Source organism: Bombina bombina, chromosome 1 (assembly GCF_027579735.1).
Source record: "Bombina bombina isolate aBomBom1 chromosome 1, aBomBom1.pri, whole genome shotgun sequence".
Classification (NCBI taxonomy): Eukaryota; Metazoa; Chordata; class Amphibia; order Anura; family Bombinatoridae; genus Bombina; species Bombina bombina.
In genome coordinates this window covers 197057124-197073590 of record NC_069499.1, presented here as the reverse complement: position 1 = coordinate 197073590, position 16467 = coordinate 197057124, and the positions used below count along the sequence as shown (strand labels likewise).

At 40.3% G+C, this 16467-nt stretch overlaps 1 protein-coding gene across 1 annotated transcript in view; it reads right to left on the bottom strand.

Annotated features, from left to right (window-relative positions):
* The window catches only part of TYRO3 (TYRO3 protein tyrosine kinase), a 533278-nt gene that overhangs the window by 152898 nt on the left and 363913 nt on the right, over nt 1-16467 (bottom strand). The window contains exons 12-14 of the mRNA XM_053697821.1: nt 9912-10012; nt 8676-8771; nt 853-933 (exon numbers count right to left, since the gene is read on the bottom strand). Of these exons, the coding sequence (XP_053553796.1) occupies nt 853-933; nt 8676-8771; nt 9912-10012 (278 nt within the window). The remainder of the gene's footprint in view (nt 1-852; nt 934-8675; nt 8772-9911; nt 10013-16467) is intronic.

Sequence of the window (16467 nt, the reverse complement as noted above, 5' to 3'; positions counted from 1 at the left end):
GTTTGTATGTTTGTATGTTACTACCTTTACAACATTTCCAAGTTTAAATAGACACTTAAGAATAAAGTGCATATACGTTTTAGTCACTTGGTCAAAAATTGCACATGTAAAACCGGGGGGGGGGGGGGGGGGGGCTGATCAATGGTTAAGTCAGGGGTCCCATAATTTCTAGTGGCGGCCCTGTACACACAAAACATTATATATTGATATATAAAGACCATTCTCTTCTAAGAAAAGAACATATGCATTTGAAGTATGCCTTCGGCTTTAGGCAGTTGGTCTAGCATACTTTCGTTTAGCATGCAAGAGATAAAAAGAAAAGGCTTTTTGTAGCACATCCCATAGAAGTAAATGGGCAGAGAGAGTTAGGGGAGGTGTGATATCCGACCTCCAGATTTTAGTGCACCCGAGTCTTTTGCTCTTGCGCTACATTTTTACTTTCAACTTTTAATACCAGCACTAACATGGGAGTGCTATTGATTTACCTTGAGCACATTTATCACTCCACTTGTAATCTAGGGAACTATGTTTTTTTTTATTCGTGGGGCATGTCACTGTTCACCAATAAAGCTGATCAGCAAGTGAGCTTCAATCCTGCAGACCAATTATGTATGCATACATAAACTTTCCTGCTGGTTTAAAAAAAAAAAAAAAAGTGTCCCTATAAGAGAACAACAGCAAAAATAAATATTACAGACGGGGGCTGCTTCGTTTCATTCCAGTTATTTAAATTCAGATCAAACATAATTAGGAAGTGCTAAATTCATATAGGAAGTGAAAACTGTCATACACTTATTATATTCAGTTTTTACAGCATAGTCTGTAATTGCTCCTCCTTTATTTCACACTTACTTTTTAACATTTTGACTGCCACCTTCTGAAAACAGCCATCTTCTAGCTTCAGCTGAGCCTCCCTGACAGAGCCAAACTCTCCTGAGATGAAAACAGATTTGGGAAGAAAATAATTGAGATAACAAATGATGTGCGGGCCAAATATATCAGTTCTAACATAAGTTAATAGGATTTGGCTCATAAACACTAATGGATTTTTCAGAAATGTAAGCAAGGATATGAGAAAATTCACAAATAGTGCTGCCCTAGGCACTGAGAAATATGATGCCCCTACAAAAAACATATAAGCTCATATTGAGGAAGCGTGAAGTACTCATTCACCCCAACTAGACAACCAGAGATAACCAATTTGTAATAAAAATGAATAATAAATAAATAAAACATTTAGAGGACATAGGGTTGAAGGGCACTATGCCAAAGAACTACCCCTGAAAATTTGCTGCACTTTCCCTGTAAATCAGATGACCTAGGCCAAAATGATCCCCTTGTTGCTATCCTCACACTTGGATTAACAGCCGGAGCCAGTCAAGGTTAAGGTTAAAGAATTAAAACTTCCTCTTTGATTGGTAATCCATATTTAAAACCAGGTGCAAGGACTGATCGTCAAACGCGTTTCGTTAAGCATCACATAACTTTCTCAATGACTCTTACTGTGGATATCCGGCATTACAACCTTCAAAGCTCCAAGCCCACACAATTTTGACGTGTCTTTACACATACTGTACAAATTTTGCCTGGATATAACCACATTATTGCTGCTCATTATCGGCAGTATACATGTATGTATGTACACTTATATTGCTTCTTTGTCATCATGAATGCTACCAGTGGATAAAAAAGAAAATTGGTCATCCCTTGAAGCAGGGTACGATAGATGTGAAAGCATACGGTGCAAATCTTGCTCATGTGCCATATTGGGTGACGAGTTTAACTCCCAAGATGAGAAAAAAACAAATTGTGCTTATCTGATAATTTCATTTCCATCTGAATGGGAAGAGTCCACAGCTGCATTCCTTACTTTTGGGAAATACTGAACCTGGCCGCCAGGAGGAGGCAAAAACACCCAGCCAAAGGCTTAAAAAGGTGCCAGAAGAAAAAAAAAATTAAATTTAGGGCCGCCCACCGGAGAACACGGACGGGAGCTGTGGACTCTTCCCATACAGATGGAAATTAAATTATCAGGTAAGCATAATTTATGTTTTCCATCTTAATATGGGAAGAGTCCACAGCTGCGTTCCTTACTTTTGGGAAACTTATACCCAAGCTCTAAAGTACATGGAATGCTAACGGGAGGGAAAAAGAGAGGTGGACCCAATCTGAGGGCACCACAGTCTGCAAAACCTTTCTCCCGAAGGCTGCTTCAGCAGAAGCAAAAACATAAAACTTGTAAAAAATGTAAAAAGTATGTAAGGAGAACCAGGTAGCCGCCTTACAAATCAGATCCATAGAGGCCTCATCCTTGAAGGCCCCAAAGGAAACCGTTGCTCTCATAGAATGAACCGTAGTCCACAGAGGAGGCTTATGTTCGGCAGTCTCTATGCGAAATGGATGACACTACTCAATCAAAAAAGGTAAGGAAGTCGAAGAGGCCCTCTGACCCCTACGCTTCCCGGAAAGAGAACAAACAGAAAAAAAGGTTTGTCTAAATTCCTTTGTGGCCCGAAGATAGAACTTCAAGGCACAAACCCCATCCAAAAATACATTGTAAGCGTTCCTTCGACGAAGGAGGATTAGGACATAAAAAGGAAACACAATCTCTTGATTGATGTTGCGAATTGACACAACCTTAGGAAGAAATCTAACTTGGTTCATAAAACAGTCTTATCGGCATGAAAAGCCAGATAAGGAGGGACACATTGCAAAGCAGCAATCACATATACTCTGCATGCATAAGCAATAGCCAGTAGAAAAGGAACCTTCCCAGACAACAATTTTGTGTCTACTTCATGTATAGGCTCCAAACGGAACAAGATTTAAACTCCAAGGAGGAACCTAGATCTAAACACAGGTTTGATCCCAGCAGAGCCTTAACAAATGGCTGCACATCTGGAAGCTCAACGAACCTCTTGTGCAGTAACACAAACAGGCCAAAAAGTGTCCCATCAGGGGACTTGCAGAAAGGCCCTTCTCCAGTTCATCCTGGAGAACAGAATAAGTAGGTCCTCCACACCTTATGATAGATGCGACGAGCAACCAGCTTACGAGCATGATGAGAATAAAAACAACTTTCTCAGAAACCCCTCTCTTGGCTACGACTAAGCGTTCAATACCCACGCAGTCAGCCTCAAAGAATCTAGACAATGATAAACAAAGAAACCTTGGTCAGCAGATCCCTGCGACAAGGTAACTTCCACGGAGGAGATGATGACATCCCCACTATATCTGCGAACCATATCCTTTGCGGCCAAGACGGAGCAAACAGTGTCAATCGAGACACTACACTAGGAAGTAGTGGTAACAGCCACAAAGGATAAATTAGAGTGAACCTCCAAGCCACCGCTAATGCATCTGTTAGCTCCACCTGATGATCCCTGTACCTTGACCCATATCTGGGTAGCTTGGTATTTAGACGTCATAAGATCTTCCTCTAGCAAATCTCTGCAAACACTCGGAATGGAGAGACAATTTTCTCCTGGATGAAAGGATTGTCTACTGAGGAAATCGGCTTCCCAGTTGTCCACACCTGGAATGTGGATCGCAGACAGCGAACAAATGTGGGTCTCCCCCACACCAGAATCCGAGATACTTCCCTCATAACTAGGGAGCTTCTCGTTCCCCCCTGATGGTTGATGTAAGCCACGACGATATATTGTCTGATTGGAAACTGAATAACTGGGACGAACCCAGCAGAGGCCAAGCCTTCAGAGAATTGTATATTGCCCGAAGATCCGAAAAGAGGTCAGGAGGGAGCTTTACCTCCTGAGACCATAGGCCCTGTGCCTTCCTGGCACCCACAACAGCTCCCCATCCTGACAGACTCGCAACTGTAGTCACAATCACCCAGGATGGTCTTAAGACAGATGTCCCAGATAGAACCACCAAGAGAGCGATTCTCTCGAACCACTCCTTCAGCATGCGCAGTTGCAACAGTCTGAGGTGAAACCTGGCAAGGGAAATGATGTCCATGCTGGACACCATGAGACCAAGCACCTCCATACACCGAGCCACAGATGGACTTAAAGGGACAGTCTAGGCCAAAATAAACTTTCATGAATCAGAGCATGTAATTATAAAAAAAAATCCAATTTACTTTTATCACCAATTTTGCTTTGTTCTCTTGGTATTCTTAGTTGAAAGCTTAACCTAGGAGGTTCATATGCTAATTTCTTAGACCTTGAAGCCCACCTCTTTCAGATTGCATTTTAACAGTTTTTCACCACTAGAGGGTGTTAGTTCACGTATTTCATATAGATAACACTGTGCTCGTGCACGAGAAGTTATCTGGGAGCAGGCACTGATTGGCTAGACTGCAAGTCTGTCAAAAGAACTGAAAAAAGGGGCAGTTTGCAGAGGCTTAGATACAAGATAATCACAGAGGTTAAAAGTATATTATTATAACTGTGTTAGTTATGCAAAACTGGGAAATAGGTAATAAAGGGATTATCTTTTAAAACAATAAAAATTCTGGTGTAGACTGTCCCTTTAAGGAGATCTGGGGTGCAAGACATGTTGAAGCTAGCTTGCAACGTCTCTGGTCTGATAGAAATATTATCATGTCTATGTAGACTATTATAGTACCCGTGATTCCACCCTGGTACTTGACACAAGAGAACTCTCTCTAGATTATCTTCCATCTATGGGATCGAAGAAGACAGAGGAGAAATTCCGAATGGTCCTCTTGAAGTCGTAGCTAGACCAAATGGAAGGGCAATAAACTGGAAGTGCTGGTCCAGGAATGCAACCTTAAGAACTGGGAGTGGTCCTAGAGGATTGGTACGTTAAGGGAGCATCCTTCAGATCAATCGTGGTCATGAACCGCCCCTCTTGAACGAGGAGAAGAATGGCCCTTATTGTCTCCATCTCGAACGAGGGGACATATAAAAACTTGCTTAAGCACTTTAGGTCCAGAATCGGATGAAAGTTCCCTCCTTTTTAGGGACCACGAAAAGGTTTGAATAGTATCCCAAACCTTTCACTGCTATAGGCACTGGGACAATAACTCCTAAGAGGACAAATCCTGTACATGCCCCAGAAAGGCTACCCTCCTTACTGTGTCAGGAAGACAGCAGGAATCTGCCCTTGGCTGGCTGAGACTTAATACCTATCATGAAACCTTGAGCTATGACGTCCAGGACCCATGGATGCTGCACATCCCTGCACCAAGTGACTGAATAGAGCGACATACTGCCCACTACACGATCCAGAAGAGGACAAGGGACCGCCCATTCATGCCGACTTAGAATGGGTGGGCTTCTTGCTCTGCTTGGATTTATCCAGGACTGAGCCAGTTTCCAAGAGCTCTTGGTTTGCTCTGGTTTAGCGGAGGAAAGCTGACATGGCTTTATCACAATGAAAGGAACAACAATCGTCCCTTATACTAGTTCATATACTCTTGCGGTAGGAGGGCACCCTTGCCCCCTGTGACCGTGGAGATAATTGAGTCCAGGCCTGGACCAAAAAAAAATCATTCCCTTCAAGGGGAGGAAAAGTCTAGACTTAGAAGTCAAATCCACTGAACAGAAAAAGCTGAAGCCATAGCATAGCGAATAATCTGTCACAGATAAAAGAATTAGCAACCCTCAAGGCCATAAATCTTTCCTGGGGAACGTAGAGGGGACCCACCATCTTGATCAAATCCTATAAGGAGTCACACCAGAAGGAAGTTTCTCCAGCAACAGTGGCAACAGCCGCCGCCGGTTGAAACAAATATCCCGTATGTTGAAACATCTTTAACAGAGTTTCCAGCTCTTATCCATGGGCTTTTCAAATGAAGAACTATTCATAAGTGGGATAGTAGTACGTTTTAGCAAAGGTGAAGATAACGCCATCCCATTTAGGGATGGAACCCCATTGAGAGACCAGGACCAATTTGTAAAAAGGAGAAAAGGGGAAAAAAGGAATCCAATCCTGTCCCCTTCATTCCTAATAATGTTCACCATCTAACAGGAGCAGGGAAGGGAATGCACCACCCTGTCCTCAAACTCTATTCAATTTAGGAATTAAAGGTTCATCAGGCAATATGACCTCTGGTACCTCTGAATTCGACAAAAACTAAAGTCTGGTTCCTCCGCAGCTGGAGGTTTAGAGGCAGCAGACTCCGACCCAGAAAGTTCACACTCTGAAGTCTCAGAAAGAACTTCATCCTCGGATAACCCTATCAGATAAATCCAAAAAATTATATGATGTACTCTGGGAAGGAGTGCAATATGTAACCTTTCGCTTGCACTTAGCAGGGCAAGATAAAGCATTAAAGGCTGCAGACACCGCTGTCTGAACTGCGCAGTAACGTCTGGTGAAAAAAGGCCCCCTCCAGATGGAGGATCAGCAATGCTACAGGAAAACTGCATGTGTATAGAGATAACAATGTAGGGTACGCACCTCACTGGACGACAACTCCTCAGAGGTGGACGGCTCCGTGGTATCTAACACGTTTGATATTATCACATTATCAAGGCATATGGAACATAATTGAGAGGGGGAACTAGGGCCTCCTCACCATATAAACAGGAACTACTCTTTAGGAATAGAGGGAGTGCCCTCTAAAGTAACAGAATCCTCCATCGCTAGTGCAATAACTGGAGAACTAGAGAAATAAAACATCTTATTTTCTTTAAAAAACAACAGCACCCTTATACCCCAATGGTTGGGGCACTTACCACCTCCTATGACCCAGACAGTACAGAGATTTATGGCACCTCTCTGATAGACACTCGGTCAGGAAAGAGGGAATGAATCACATAGTGCACAATGCAGGACTGTCCCTGCTATGAGAGAAAGCACGCCAAGCTTGTAAGCTGCATGGCTCTCAAAGTAAAAGTGAAACCTGTATATTCCATATTGCCTATAAGCCCATAACATTTCACACATAAAGCAGCATAAAATCAAATAAACATATAAGATTATTATTCCCCCTAATCCCCCTAAAGAGATATTAACCCTTGATTCTATACAGATAAAAGGAGTCACACTGTGACCCTGTCTTCTTCCGTTATCATACATGCATAAAATATGAAACGATCTTACCAGAATCCACGCTGTGGAACAGGAACACGGCCATTCAAGTGTGACAGATAGTAGCATCGCTTCTGACATGGACTTGAGTGAAGAAAGCAGGCAGTGAAACTCGTCAACGCTGATTGCCTATGGAGCTGTTAATATGAGTCAGGATGGTTTCGCAGAAAGACTCTCCCTGCATCTCTGGACTCAAACTTTCATCCATGCTTTCACTGAGAGGCTGACAGGACTACTTAAACCCAAGTCCCATCTCGAAGAGTACTACCCCCCATAAGAGACTGCTCCGAAATCTTCTAACACTTCTCTGCCAACCTCCTGAGACTAAAGGCAAAGAATGACTGGAGTTATGTGGAAGTGGGGGCGGTATTTAAGCCTTTGGCTGGGTGTCTATGCCTCCTCCTGGTGGCCAGGTTCAGTATTTCCCAAAAGTAAGGAATGTAGCTGTGGACTCTTCCCATATTAAGATGGAAAGATGTTATTTATCGGCTTACCTGTAAAGGGTGTGGGAAAAAAAGTATGTAGAACAAACAACTAGATTCCTAAAAGATCGCTTTTTAGAACATTTATGGGCAGTTGATGACCCAGAGTCAACTACACCCATAGCGTTGCATTTTCTCAAGCACCCCAATTCAGATAGTTCCTTATTAGCCTTTCAGGGTATCCAGTATGTAAAAAGACGCTCCAGAGGGGGGATAGTCCTTAAATCAGCAGAAAATAGAATACTGGATATTTCAGTTAGGAACAAGAATCCCAGCAGGATTAATTCAGAATGGGATGTAAAAATGTTTGTTGGAGAGACAGTGGAAAAATCTTTAGCTTGCTAGGATTAAGGAGAGTTCTTTTGATAAGAAATAGATAATTTAAAATAAAAGTGTGTTTATTCATGAATGTATTTATTCATGAATGTATTGACAAAGTAAAATTATGAAAATACAAAAATTTTAAATCTATGAATTTATTGTTGAAATTGAAATTTGAGCAGTGTAAATGTACAATGTAAATTATTCGAAATGTAATAAGTTTCTTAAAAAGAAGCAATATAAGTGTACATATATACATTTATTTTGTGGATAATGAGCAGCAAAAAGTTGGTTATATCCAGGCACAATAATGTATAAGTGTAAAGTTTTGTCACAATTGTGTGGGCTGGGAGCTTTAAAAGTAATAATGCTGGATATCCACAGTTTTCTCATTGAGAAAGTTACGTGATGCTTAACGAAACGTGTTGATCATTGCACCTTGCTTTAAATATTGATTACAAATAAAGGAGGAAGTTTTAATTTGTTAAGCCTGACTGGCTCCGGCTGTTATTCTGTGTGAGGACAGTGTGAGGATAGCTGTGGATTGTTCCAAATTTAGAGACCTCAGTATTGCATTCAAACTGTACCTTCCCCCCACAAGGACACAGGAAACAAGAGCACTATCAACATTTGGAGCAACTATCAGTTTGGGTGAATTAGTATTTCTATTCTCCAATTCAGATTGCTTTATAGTAGGATGAAGAAGGTTTGAACACTAAATCAGTTCAGCTTCAGTATGAAGCAGAGTAGATTTGAGTGCTCAGAGTAGGTTTGATATAAAAACATTATTTGGAGCATTAATAACTGATCACATGAATAAGTGGATACCAAACCTTCTGCAGAATTTACCTTTCCCCAGCGTCCGTCCCAAAGTGAACTGCTGCTGCTGAATCAGCACATCTTTAAGCTTTGACTTGAGCTCATCGCTAATCCCAATGCTGTCCACTGTAAAAGCAACACAATAATTTCATGTTTTGCTTAATAAACCAGAATACAGCAAGTGATGTAAGTAAAATGTACCTGTCTATCTGCGTGTGAGTGAGAGACTGTGCGATTTGTGGTGAGAACGGTTCTCCTGATTTTCCACTTGTCCCCTAATCTGTTGGCCATGATACGGACAGCTCCGGACGGCATTGCACGTGGAATCAAGTGACATTAACTCCCTCTCCCCCCTTTAAAGGATATTATTTGTAGACTTTATATAACCCTATAGAGCTGCATAAATCTGTGTTTTTCAATAACAAATAATAATCACAGCAATAATCTTACACAATCTGCATTCTTTATACATTTAGTGAAATTTCAAAAGAATTAACTCCACAAGATGCAATCATTTTATTTGAATGGAGCGATATATGAACCTCAGTGATTCCAGGTCTGGGACTCAGTTAAAACTTTGAATCTCGCTGTAGACCGGAAACTGAGCCATCCTGCAGTTTATATCTACATAGCCACCAATCACCAGCTAGCTCTCAGCAGAGCATAGCTGCTCCTAAGCCTACCTGGATATGCTTTCAACAAAGGATACCAAGAGAATGAGAACATTACATTTTCCCTATCATGGACCTTTAATTAAAGGTTATTGAAAATTATGCCCAACCAGCACAGTAATATAGCGAAATAAACAGAATTTGCACAGGACAGTCTTCACTGTACAATTCTGGGCTTTTTTTTTCTTCCACTCAGCAAGTCACTCAAATTTTCAGAATGAATGAATGCACTTCTATCTAGACCAAAGCAGCCGATTTGCAACTAAATATAATCCTGGGATGTTAGCAGAGAAATATGAAGTGGATCATATTATGGACACGTTTTAGGTTATCTTGAAACGGAATCAGTGTTCAATGTATAATTTAATTCTTTAACATAGTAATGTGAATATATGGCTGCTTCTATAAACATCTGGAATAGATCTATAAAAAATTATAAAAAGGTAAAAATACTAAAATACATCTATGCATTGTACATTCAATATTTTCTGAATTCTATAATGTTTGTGGTATTTATTGTTGTGTCTGAGTGAGACAAAATAAAAGGTTGCAAAAAAGCCTGCAGGTTCAAACGTGTCAATGTCAAGTTACTTACACGTAGCCTCCATGACTTCAGGCCCCCTCCTGTTGAAAGATCTGGCAGCGGTGAACTGGATAACTGGCCCACCCCTTCCTAGCACAGAGCCAAAGATTTGCCTGAGAAATAGAAAAACAAAGTAAATCATTGTTTTCACTATATGTACATTTTAAAAGGACATCAGTTATTTAAGATAGCAACGTATAAAACATGTTGATTTGTTTTGGATTGAAAAGAAAAGCGGTCTTAATTGAAATCAATATCACAGTATAAGTTGTGTACTCATTGGCTCTTAGGCACTCTATGTAATAGGTACATAAAGTTCATTCAAAACCATGGACAGTATTAAGAAGTAAACAACTTATACTGATCTGTTTTTAAAACTTTAGACAGCTTTTAGTTTTAAAATTTGTTTCAGGCCAAAATACATCTTTAAATGCTGCTCCTTTATTTGGATGAAATTATAGAACATTTCTCACATAGCACCATACACAGGTGAGAACAGTAACATTATAAAGCAGCATAATCTAATCAGAACCAAATACCATATGTTGTGTCCTATAAAATGCAGCACACATCAAAAAGTAACATTTTTGGAAAATGAACAAACAGAATCTTTTTTCCTGCAGTCCTCAGACCTCAATGTCTTCCCCTCTTTTATACCCGACTCTTCCATCATGTCCTCTATTTAATAAATCAATTTCCTTGCCATCAGCAACTTTAGCCGACATACAAAGCTCATAGAATGTTTACACCGATCAGAAAATGTATGGAAGTTGTACATAAAGGAAATGTAGTCTATAAAGTGCTTAGGAACAATACATTTATTTACAGTTCTGCTCCGTCTCACCGTTATCCTCCATCTACCCTTTTATCCCATACCTCTATAGCTAACATTAGATTGTTTTCAATCTGCCTCTCCCTCTTTTTCATTGTTTCACATATATGTGCTCTTCTTTGTGACAAGTGTATGTGTTTTGTTAAAGGACCACTAAACACAGAGGAACAGCATAATCAATAAATGCATGTTAAAGAGACAATGCATACGCACTTAGTTTGAATTTCAAATAAGTAGCATATTTTTTTCTGACAAATGTCAGTTAGTTACATTTTCCTTCCTAATGCATCATGTGACAGCCTTCAGCCAACCACGAAATGCATATATGTATATCCTGTGAATCTTGCACATGCTCAGTAGGAGCGGGTGCCTCAGGAACTTTACATATAAAAAGATTGTGCACATTTAGATAATGAAAGTGAATTGGAAAGTTCTTTAAAATTGTGAGCTCTATTTGAATCATGAAAGTTTAATTTTGACTTGACTGTCTCTTTAAGTTCTAAGTAATGTTGACTCCGTTGTTTAAAATGACACTTTGATTGACTATAGAATTAGGGTACAAACTGTCTGCTCCTCATCCTACCTAGATAGGCTTTTTTGAAAAGTCTCTTAAAATAGCCCACACTCTCTAAACCATAAACATTTTTTCATGATCTTTCATGATCCAGTCACTAATGGTGTTAGTTATAGTCAAACTAAAGATAATAACTCAAAATAAAATTACTTTTTAATCTCATTTTTAGTCAAAATTAGGAAATAAATTCCTATTAATTAATTAGTTTATATAATGTTATATACTGATCACAGTTACAAAATTTGTTGTAAATACAAACAACTAAATAACATATTTGTTTTCTGTTCAGCGGTGAGTTGTAATTTGGAGGACCCTACTCTAACCAATCAGAGCAATTAATATGACACTAGAATGTCCCCACTATATACCAAAGTATTAAAATGGTGAATAATTTGCTTATGCGCATTCCATGAAAACACATACTATGTGTGGTTACTGTGACACTGCCTCATACAACCTGGCTTTTCCTAAACCTTTATGTACAAAAGTTTTCAACCTATTACATTTCCCAATTCCATCTGCATTTAAAGGGACAGGAAACGTCAACATTTTTATTTCATCTTCCAGATATAGTATACAATGTTACACAACTTTCCAATTCACTTCCTTTAGCAAATTTGCTTCAATCCTTTGGTATTCTTTGTTGGAGGAGCAACATTGCACTACAGGAAGCTAGCTGAACAAATTGGGTGAACCAATGACAAGAGGTATATATGTGCAGCCACCAAACAGCAGCTAGATCCCAGTATGCTATTCAACAATGGTTACCAAGAGAACAAATCAATTTATATAACAGGAGGTAAATTTGAAAGTGGTTTTAAAAAAAAAAAAGTTGTTCTGTATGCTCTATCTGAATAATTATTTTTTTTGCCTTTTCCTCAAATGTTCAAAGCGAATATGGTGTCACATGCAGTGCCCTGCGGTTCCTCTCAACCTCCTGGTGGGGTATATTTGCCTGCAGATTTTGCCCGAACAGATATCTTCTGCGGTATCTGCAGTTTTATCTGCTTTTTCTGTTTTAGGAAAATGCAAGAGGAAAACTAAACACTTAATAGACAGTAAAGCGCCTGTTTCAGCAGCTACTATACAGGTCGATCTTCCTCATAACACTAGGGAGGATGTTACCTCAGTTCATTCTGAGGGTGAAATCTCTGATTCTGACAGTGTTGATCTTTTGTCTGAGGTGGAAGAAGTAAGCTTTAGGTTTAAGCTTGAACACCTTCATGTTTTATTAAAGGAGGTTTTGGCTACTTTGAATGATTCCGACTCTCCTGTTGTGGTTAACCCTAAGAAATCTAGTAAGCGTAATAGATTCTATGATGTGTCTTCGTCTATGGAAGTGTTTCCTGTTCCAGATCGTGTGACGGAGATTATTGCACAGAAATGGGAAAAACCAGGAATTCCTTTCTCCCCGTCTTCAGTTTTTAAGAAGATGTTTCCTATTGCTGAATCCATTAAGGATTCTTGGCGCACGGTGCCTAAAGTAGAAGGGGCTATTTCTTCTCTGGCTAAGAAAACTACAATCCCTATAGAGGATAGTTGCTCTTTTAAGGATCCAATGGATAAGAAGCTAGAAGCTGGAGGTATATTTGAAGAAGATGTATGTGCATCAGGGTCTTCAATGGCAACCTTCAGTTTGTATTGCCACAGTGACAAGTGCAGCATCTTATTGGTGCAATGCTTTATCTGAATCTATTTTAGAGGAAACTTTGTTGGAGGAAATTCAGGATAGGATTAAGTCTCTTAAGCTAGACAATTCTTTTATTTTTGATGCTGGCATGCAAGTTATTAAATTGGGGGCCCAGCTGTCTGGTTCGCAGGGCTTTGTGGCTTAAGTCTTGGTCAGCTGATGTTTCCTCCAAGTCTAAGCTTTTGGCGCTTCCTTACAAGGGTAAGACTTTGTTTGTGCCTGGACTGGCAGAAATAATATCTGATATTATGGGTGTAAAAGGATCTTTTCTACCGCAAGACAACAAAATTAGATTTAAGCAATGTTGAAGCAATTTTCGTTCCTTTCACAATTTCAAAGGTCAATAGCATTCCTCCCCCGCTTCCAAACAGGAGCAATCCAAGTCCTCTTGGAGACCCAGTCAGTCCTGGAACAAGGGGAAGCAATCTAAGAAACCCTCAGCTGAGTCTAGGTCAGCATGATGGGTTGTCCATCGGTCTGGAGTCAGATCAAGTGGGGGGCAGACCTTCCCTGTTTTATCAGGAGTGGTTACGAGATGTCCCAGATCCTTGGGCTGTGGGCATTGTTTCTCAGAGTTAAAAGATAAAATTCAATTTTCTTCCTCCCAGCAGCAGGTTTCACCTCTAAAGGTTGTCTGCAACTCAGGTAAAAAGAGAGGCATTCTTGAACTGCGTTCAGGATCTTTTCTCTCTGAGAGTGATTGTTCCAGTTCCACTCCTTTGTCCTCTTCCTGCCTGTACCTTTAACTGATAATTAGCCTCTCAAACTTGCCTACTTAAGGCTCGTCCTTTCCTGCATACCTTGGTGGAATGATGAAGTTTTTACCAACAGCAGGTTTACTTCTCTACTTTAGCCAAAGGCAGAACTTTCCCTTACCTTATCTTGTGAGTAACGTCTTTACATTTTACAGTACTACTACCTCTGCTTGCAATAGCTACCTGGAATATCCATTACTGAGTTTCATCCTGGTTAAAGTTACGGAGCTTCACTGACGTCATCAGCTACGGCCGACACTTCTCTGTCTCCTCTCAGCAGCTCTGGAACAGCGGTAATCTCAGCTTGCTATAACCTCGCACCGCAGTTGCATCTCCGGATAATCTATCCTGTTTACTCTGGCTCAAGTCATTCTACAAACAAGTTGTATGTATCGCAACTCCAGATAAATATATTATAAGCTGTTTTACCGGCTTTCCCTTCAGGGCTAATAACTGATCATCAAGGTGGTTTTCTTTATTTGTATACACTATATCTCACAGTGTGTTCTCAAGAGGTATACTATAAATTTCCATTACATTAAACCCTATTCCTAAGTACCTTTCTCCTCCTCACTCACTCTGCCATTAACACTATTGTCAGACATAAGTTATATGCTTGAACAGGCGTACTGTGGCTATAAAAAGACAGATAACTATTACTATAGTGCATAGCTGTCTGTCACAAATATATATATATATATATATATATATATATATATTCAAAAAGAGAGGGGACAATCTGCGCTTAGGAATATAGTAGCTGCACTTTCAACAATGTACCCGGATATTCAGTAATAAACCAAGTTATCAGAGATTAGTGATGGTATGACCATACGTGAGTAATCAAATACAGTAATATCAAAGAATAATTCTCTGGTCATACACTGAAACTTACACAATGATGATCAATCTAGCACTGTAATGAGTTATTCACATAGGTAATGTGTATGTATATATATATATATATATATATACACAATAGTATCGCTAAGACACATGTGAAGTCCAGCTATCCTGTAAATATATAAATAGGCTGTAGATTAAATAGTCTATATAGACTTGTAAATAAACAGTTCCCTTGTGCCAGTAAATCTTTGCTGCTTCGTCTGGGAGTTGGGAGTATCCTCTTGAACAAGCGGATTCTCGTAGGTTTCTGGAAAAGAAGAGGTGAAGAAGCGCACAAGAAAGGCACCCCTAGTGAAGCCTGTAGACACAGTTGCTCAAATACTAAGATGCAATTTAAACCACTCACGTGATTCAACCTCAATTTGTATGAGGTATCAATCGGACCCGGATTTTAGCTGTTTCCTCCTTGAATGTTCCTTTTCTGTTCGCCACCAGTGATCCCTGTATTCCCGGGCTGTGCAGAAGTCGTCTCAGAGCTCTTTTATACTGCAGTGTGGATCTACATCCACTGCAGCACTCAGGGGCAGGGGTAGGGGCAGAACAAAAGGGGAGTGCAAATATATGTGTACAAACAGTATATTTATTGGTGCAGATAGTAGACAAATATTTACATATCAAACATAAAAAGTCACAAGTATTTTCAGTGACTGATAAAATGCAGCACTAATCGGTATGACAACAGTCTAAGAAAGAGATCTGTCTGACTACCGTTACTTAGCTGCTGTGTGGTAAAATGAAATAGCAAACCCTCTCTCAGCTCGATATCAGCTTACCCCCGACCACACAACCAGGTGTGTGATACGGAGAGCTGGGGTATATCGGCGTATACAGAGAAGCGGGTGATGAGTGTGGCGGGGGCGGAGCCTTACGCGTTTCGCAACGCTATTGGTTGCTTCGTCAGAGGACCTCTGACGAAGCAACCAATAGCGTTGCGAAACGCGTAAGGCTCCACCCCCCGCCACACTCATCACCCGCTTCTCTGAGGGGTTGTCAGTCAGTCAGATTTCTGATTTTTTTATTCTGTTGCATAAGCATTTGGCGGTTGTGCCAGATGGTCAATCGATTTGTCAGGTCTTGATCAGAATCAGGCCTGTGTTTAAGTTGGTTACTCCTCCTTGGAGTCTTAACCTTGCTCTTAAGGTTTTGCAGCAGGCTCCGTTTAAACCAATGTATTCCATAGATATTAAATTATCTTGGAAGGTTTTGTTTCTTGTAGCTCTTTCTTCTGCGGGGATAGTTTCGGGACTTTCAGCTTTGCAGTATGATTCTCCTAACCTTATCTTTCACGCGGATAAGGTGGTCCTACGTACTAGTTTGGGTTTTCTTCCTAAGGTGGTTTCAGTTAGGAATATTAATCAGGAAATTGTTGTTCCTTCTCTTTCTCCCAATCCTTCTCATAAAGAGCGTCTATTGCACAACTTGGATGTAAGTGCGTGCTTTAAAATTCTATTTACAGGCGATTAAGGATTTTCGCCAGTTTTCTGCCCTTTTTGTTTGTTTCTTGGGAAAGCGTAAGGGTCAGAAGGCTACTGCAACTTCTCTTTCCCTTTGGTTGAGAAGTATGATTCGTATTGCTTATGAGACTGCTGGTCAGCAGCCTCTGGAGAGAGTTACAGCTCATTCCACTAGGGCTGTCTCGTCTTCTTGGGCTTTCAAAAATGAAGCTTCTGTGGAACAGGTTTGCAAGGCTGCAACTTGGTCCTCTCTGCACACTTTTTCAAAATTTTATAAATTTGATACTTTTGCCTCAGCTGAGGCCTCTTTTGGGAGGAAGGTTCTTCAAGCGGTGGTGTCTTCTGTTTAGGCCCACC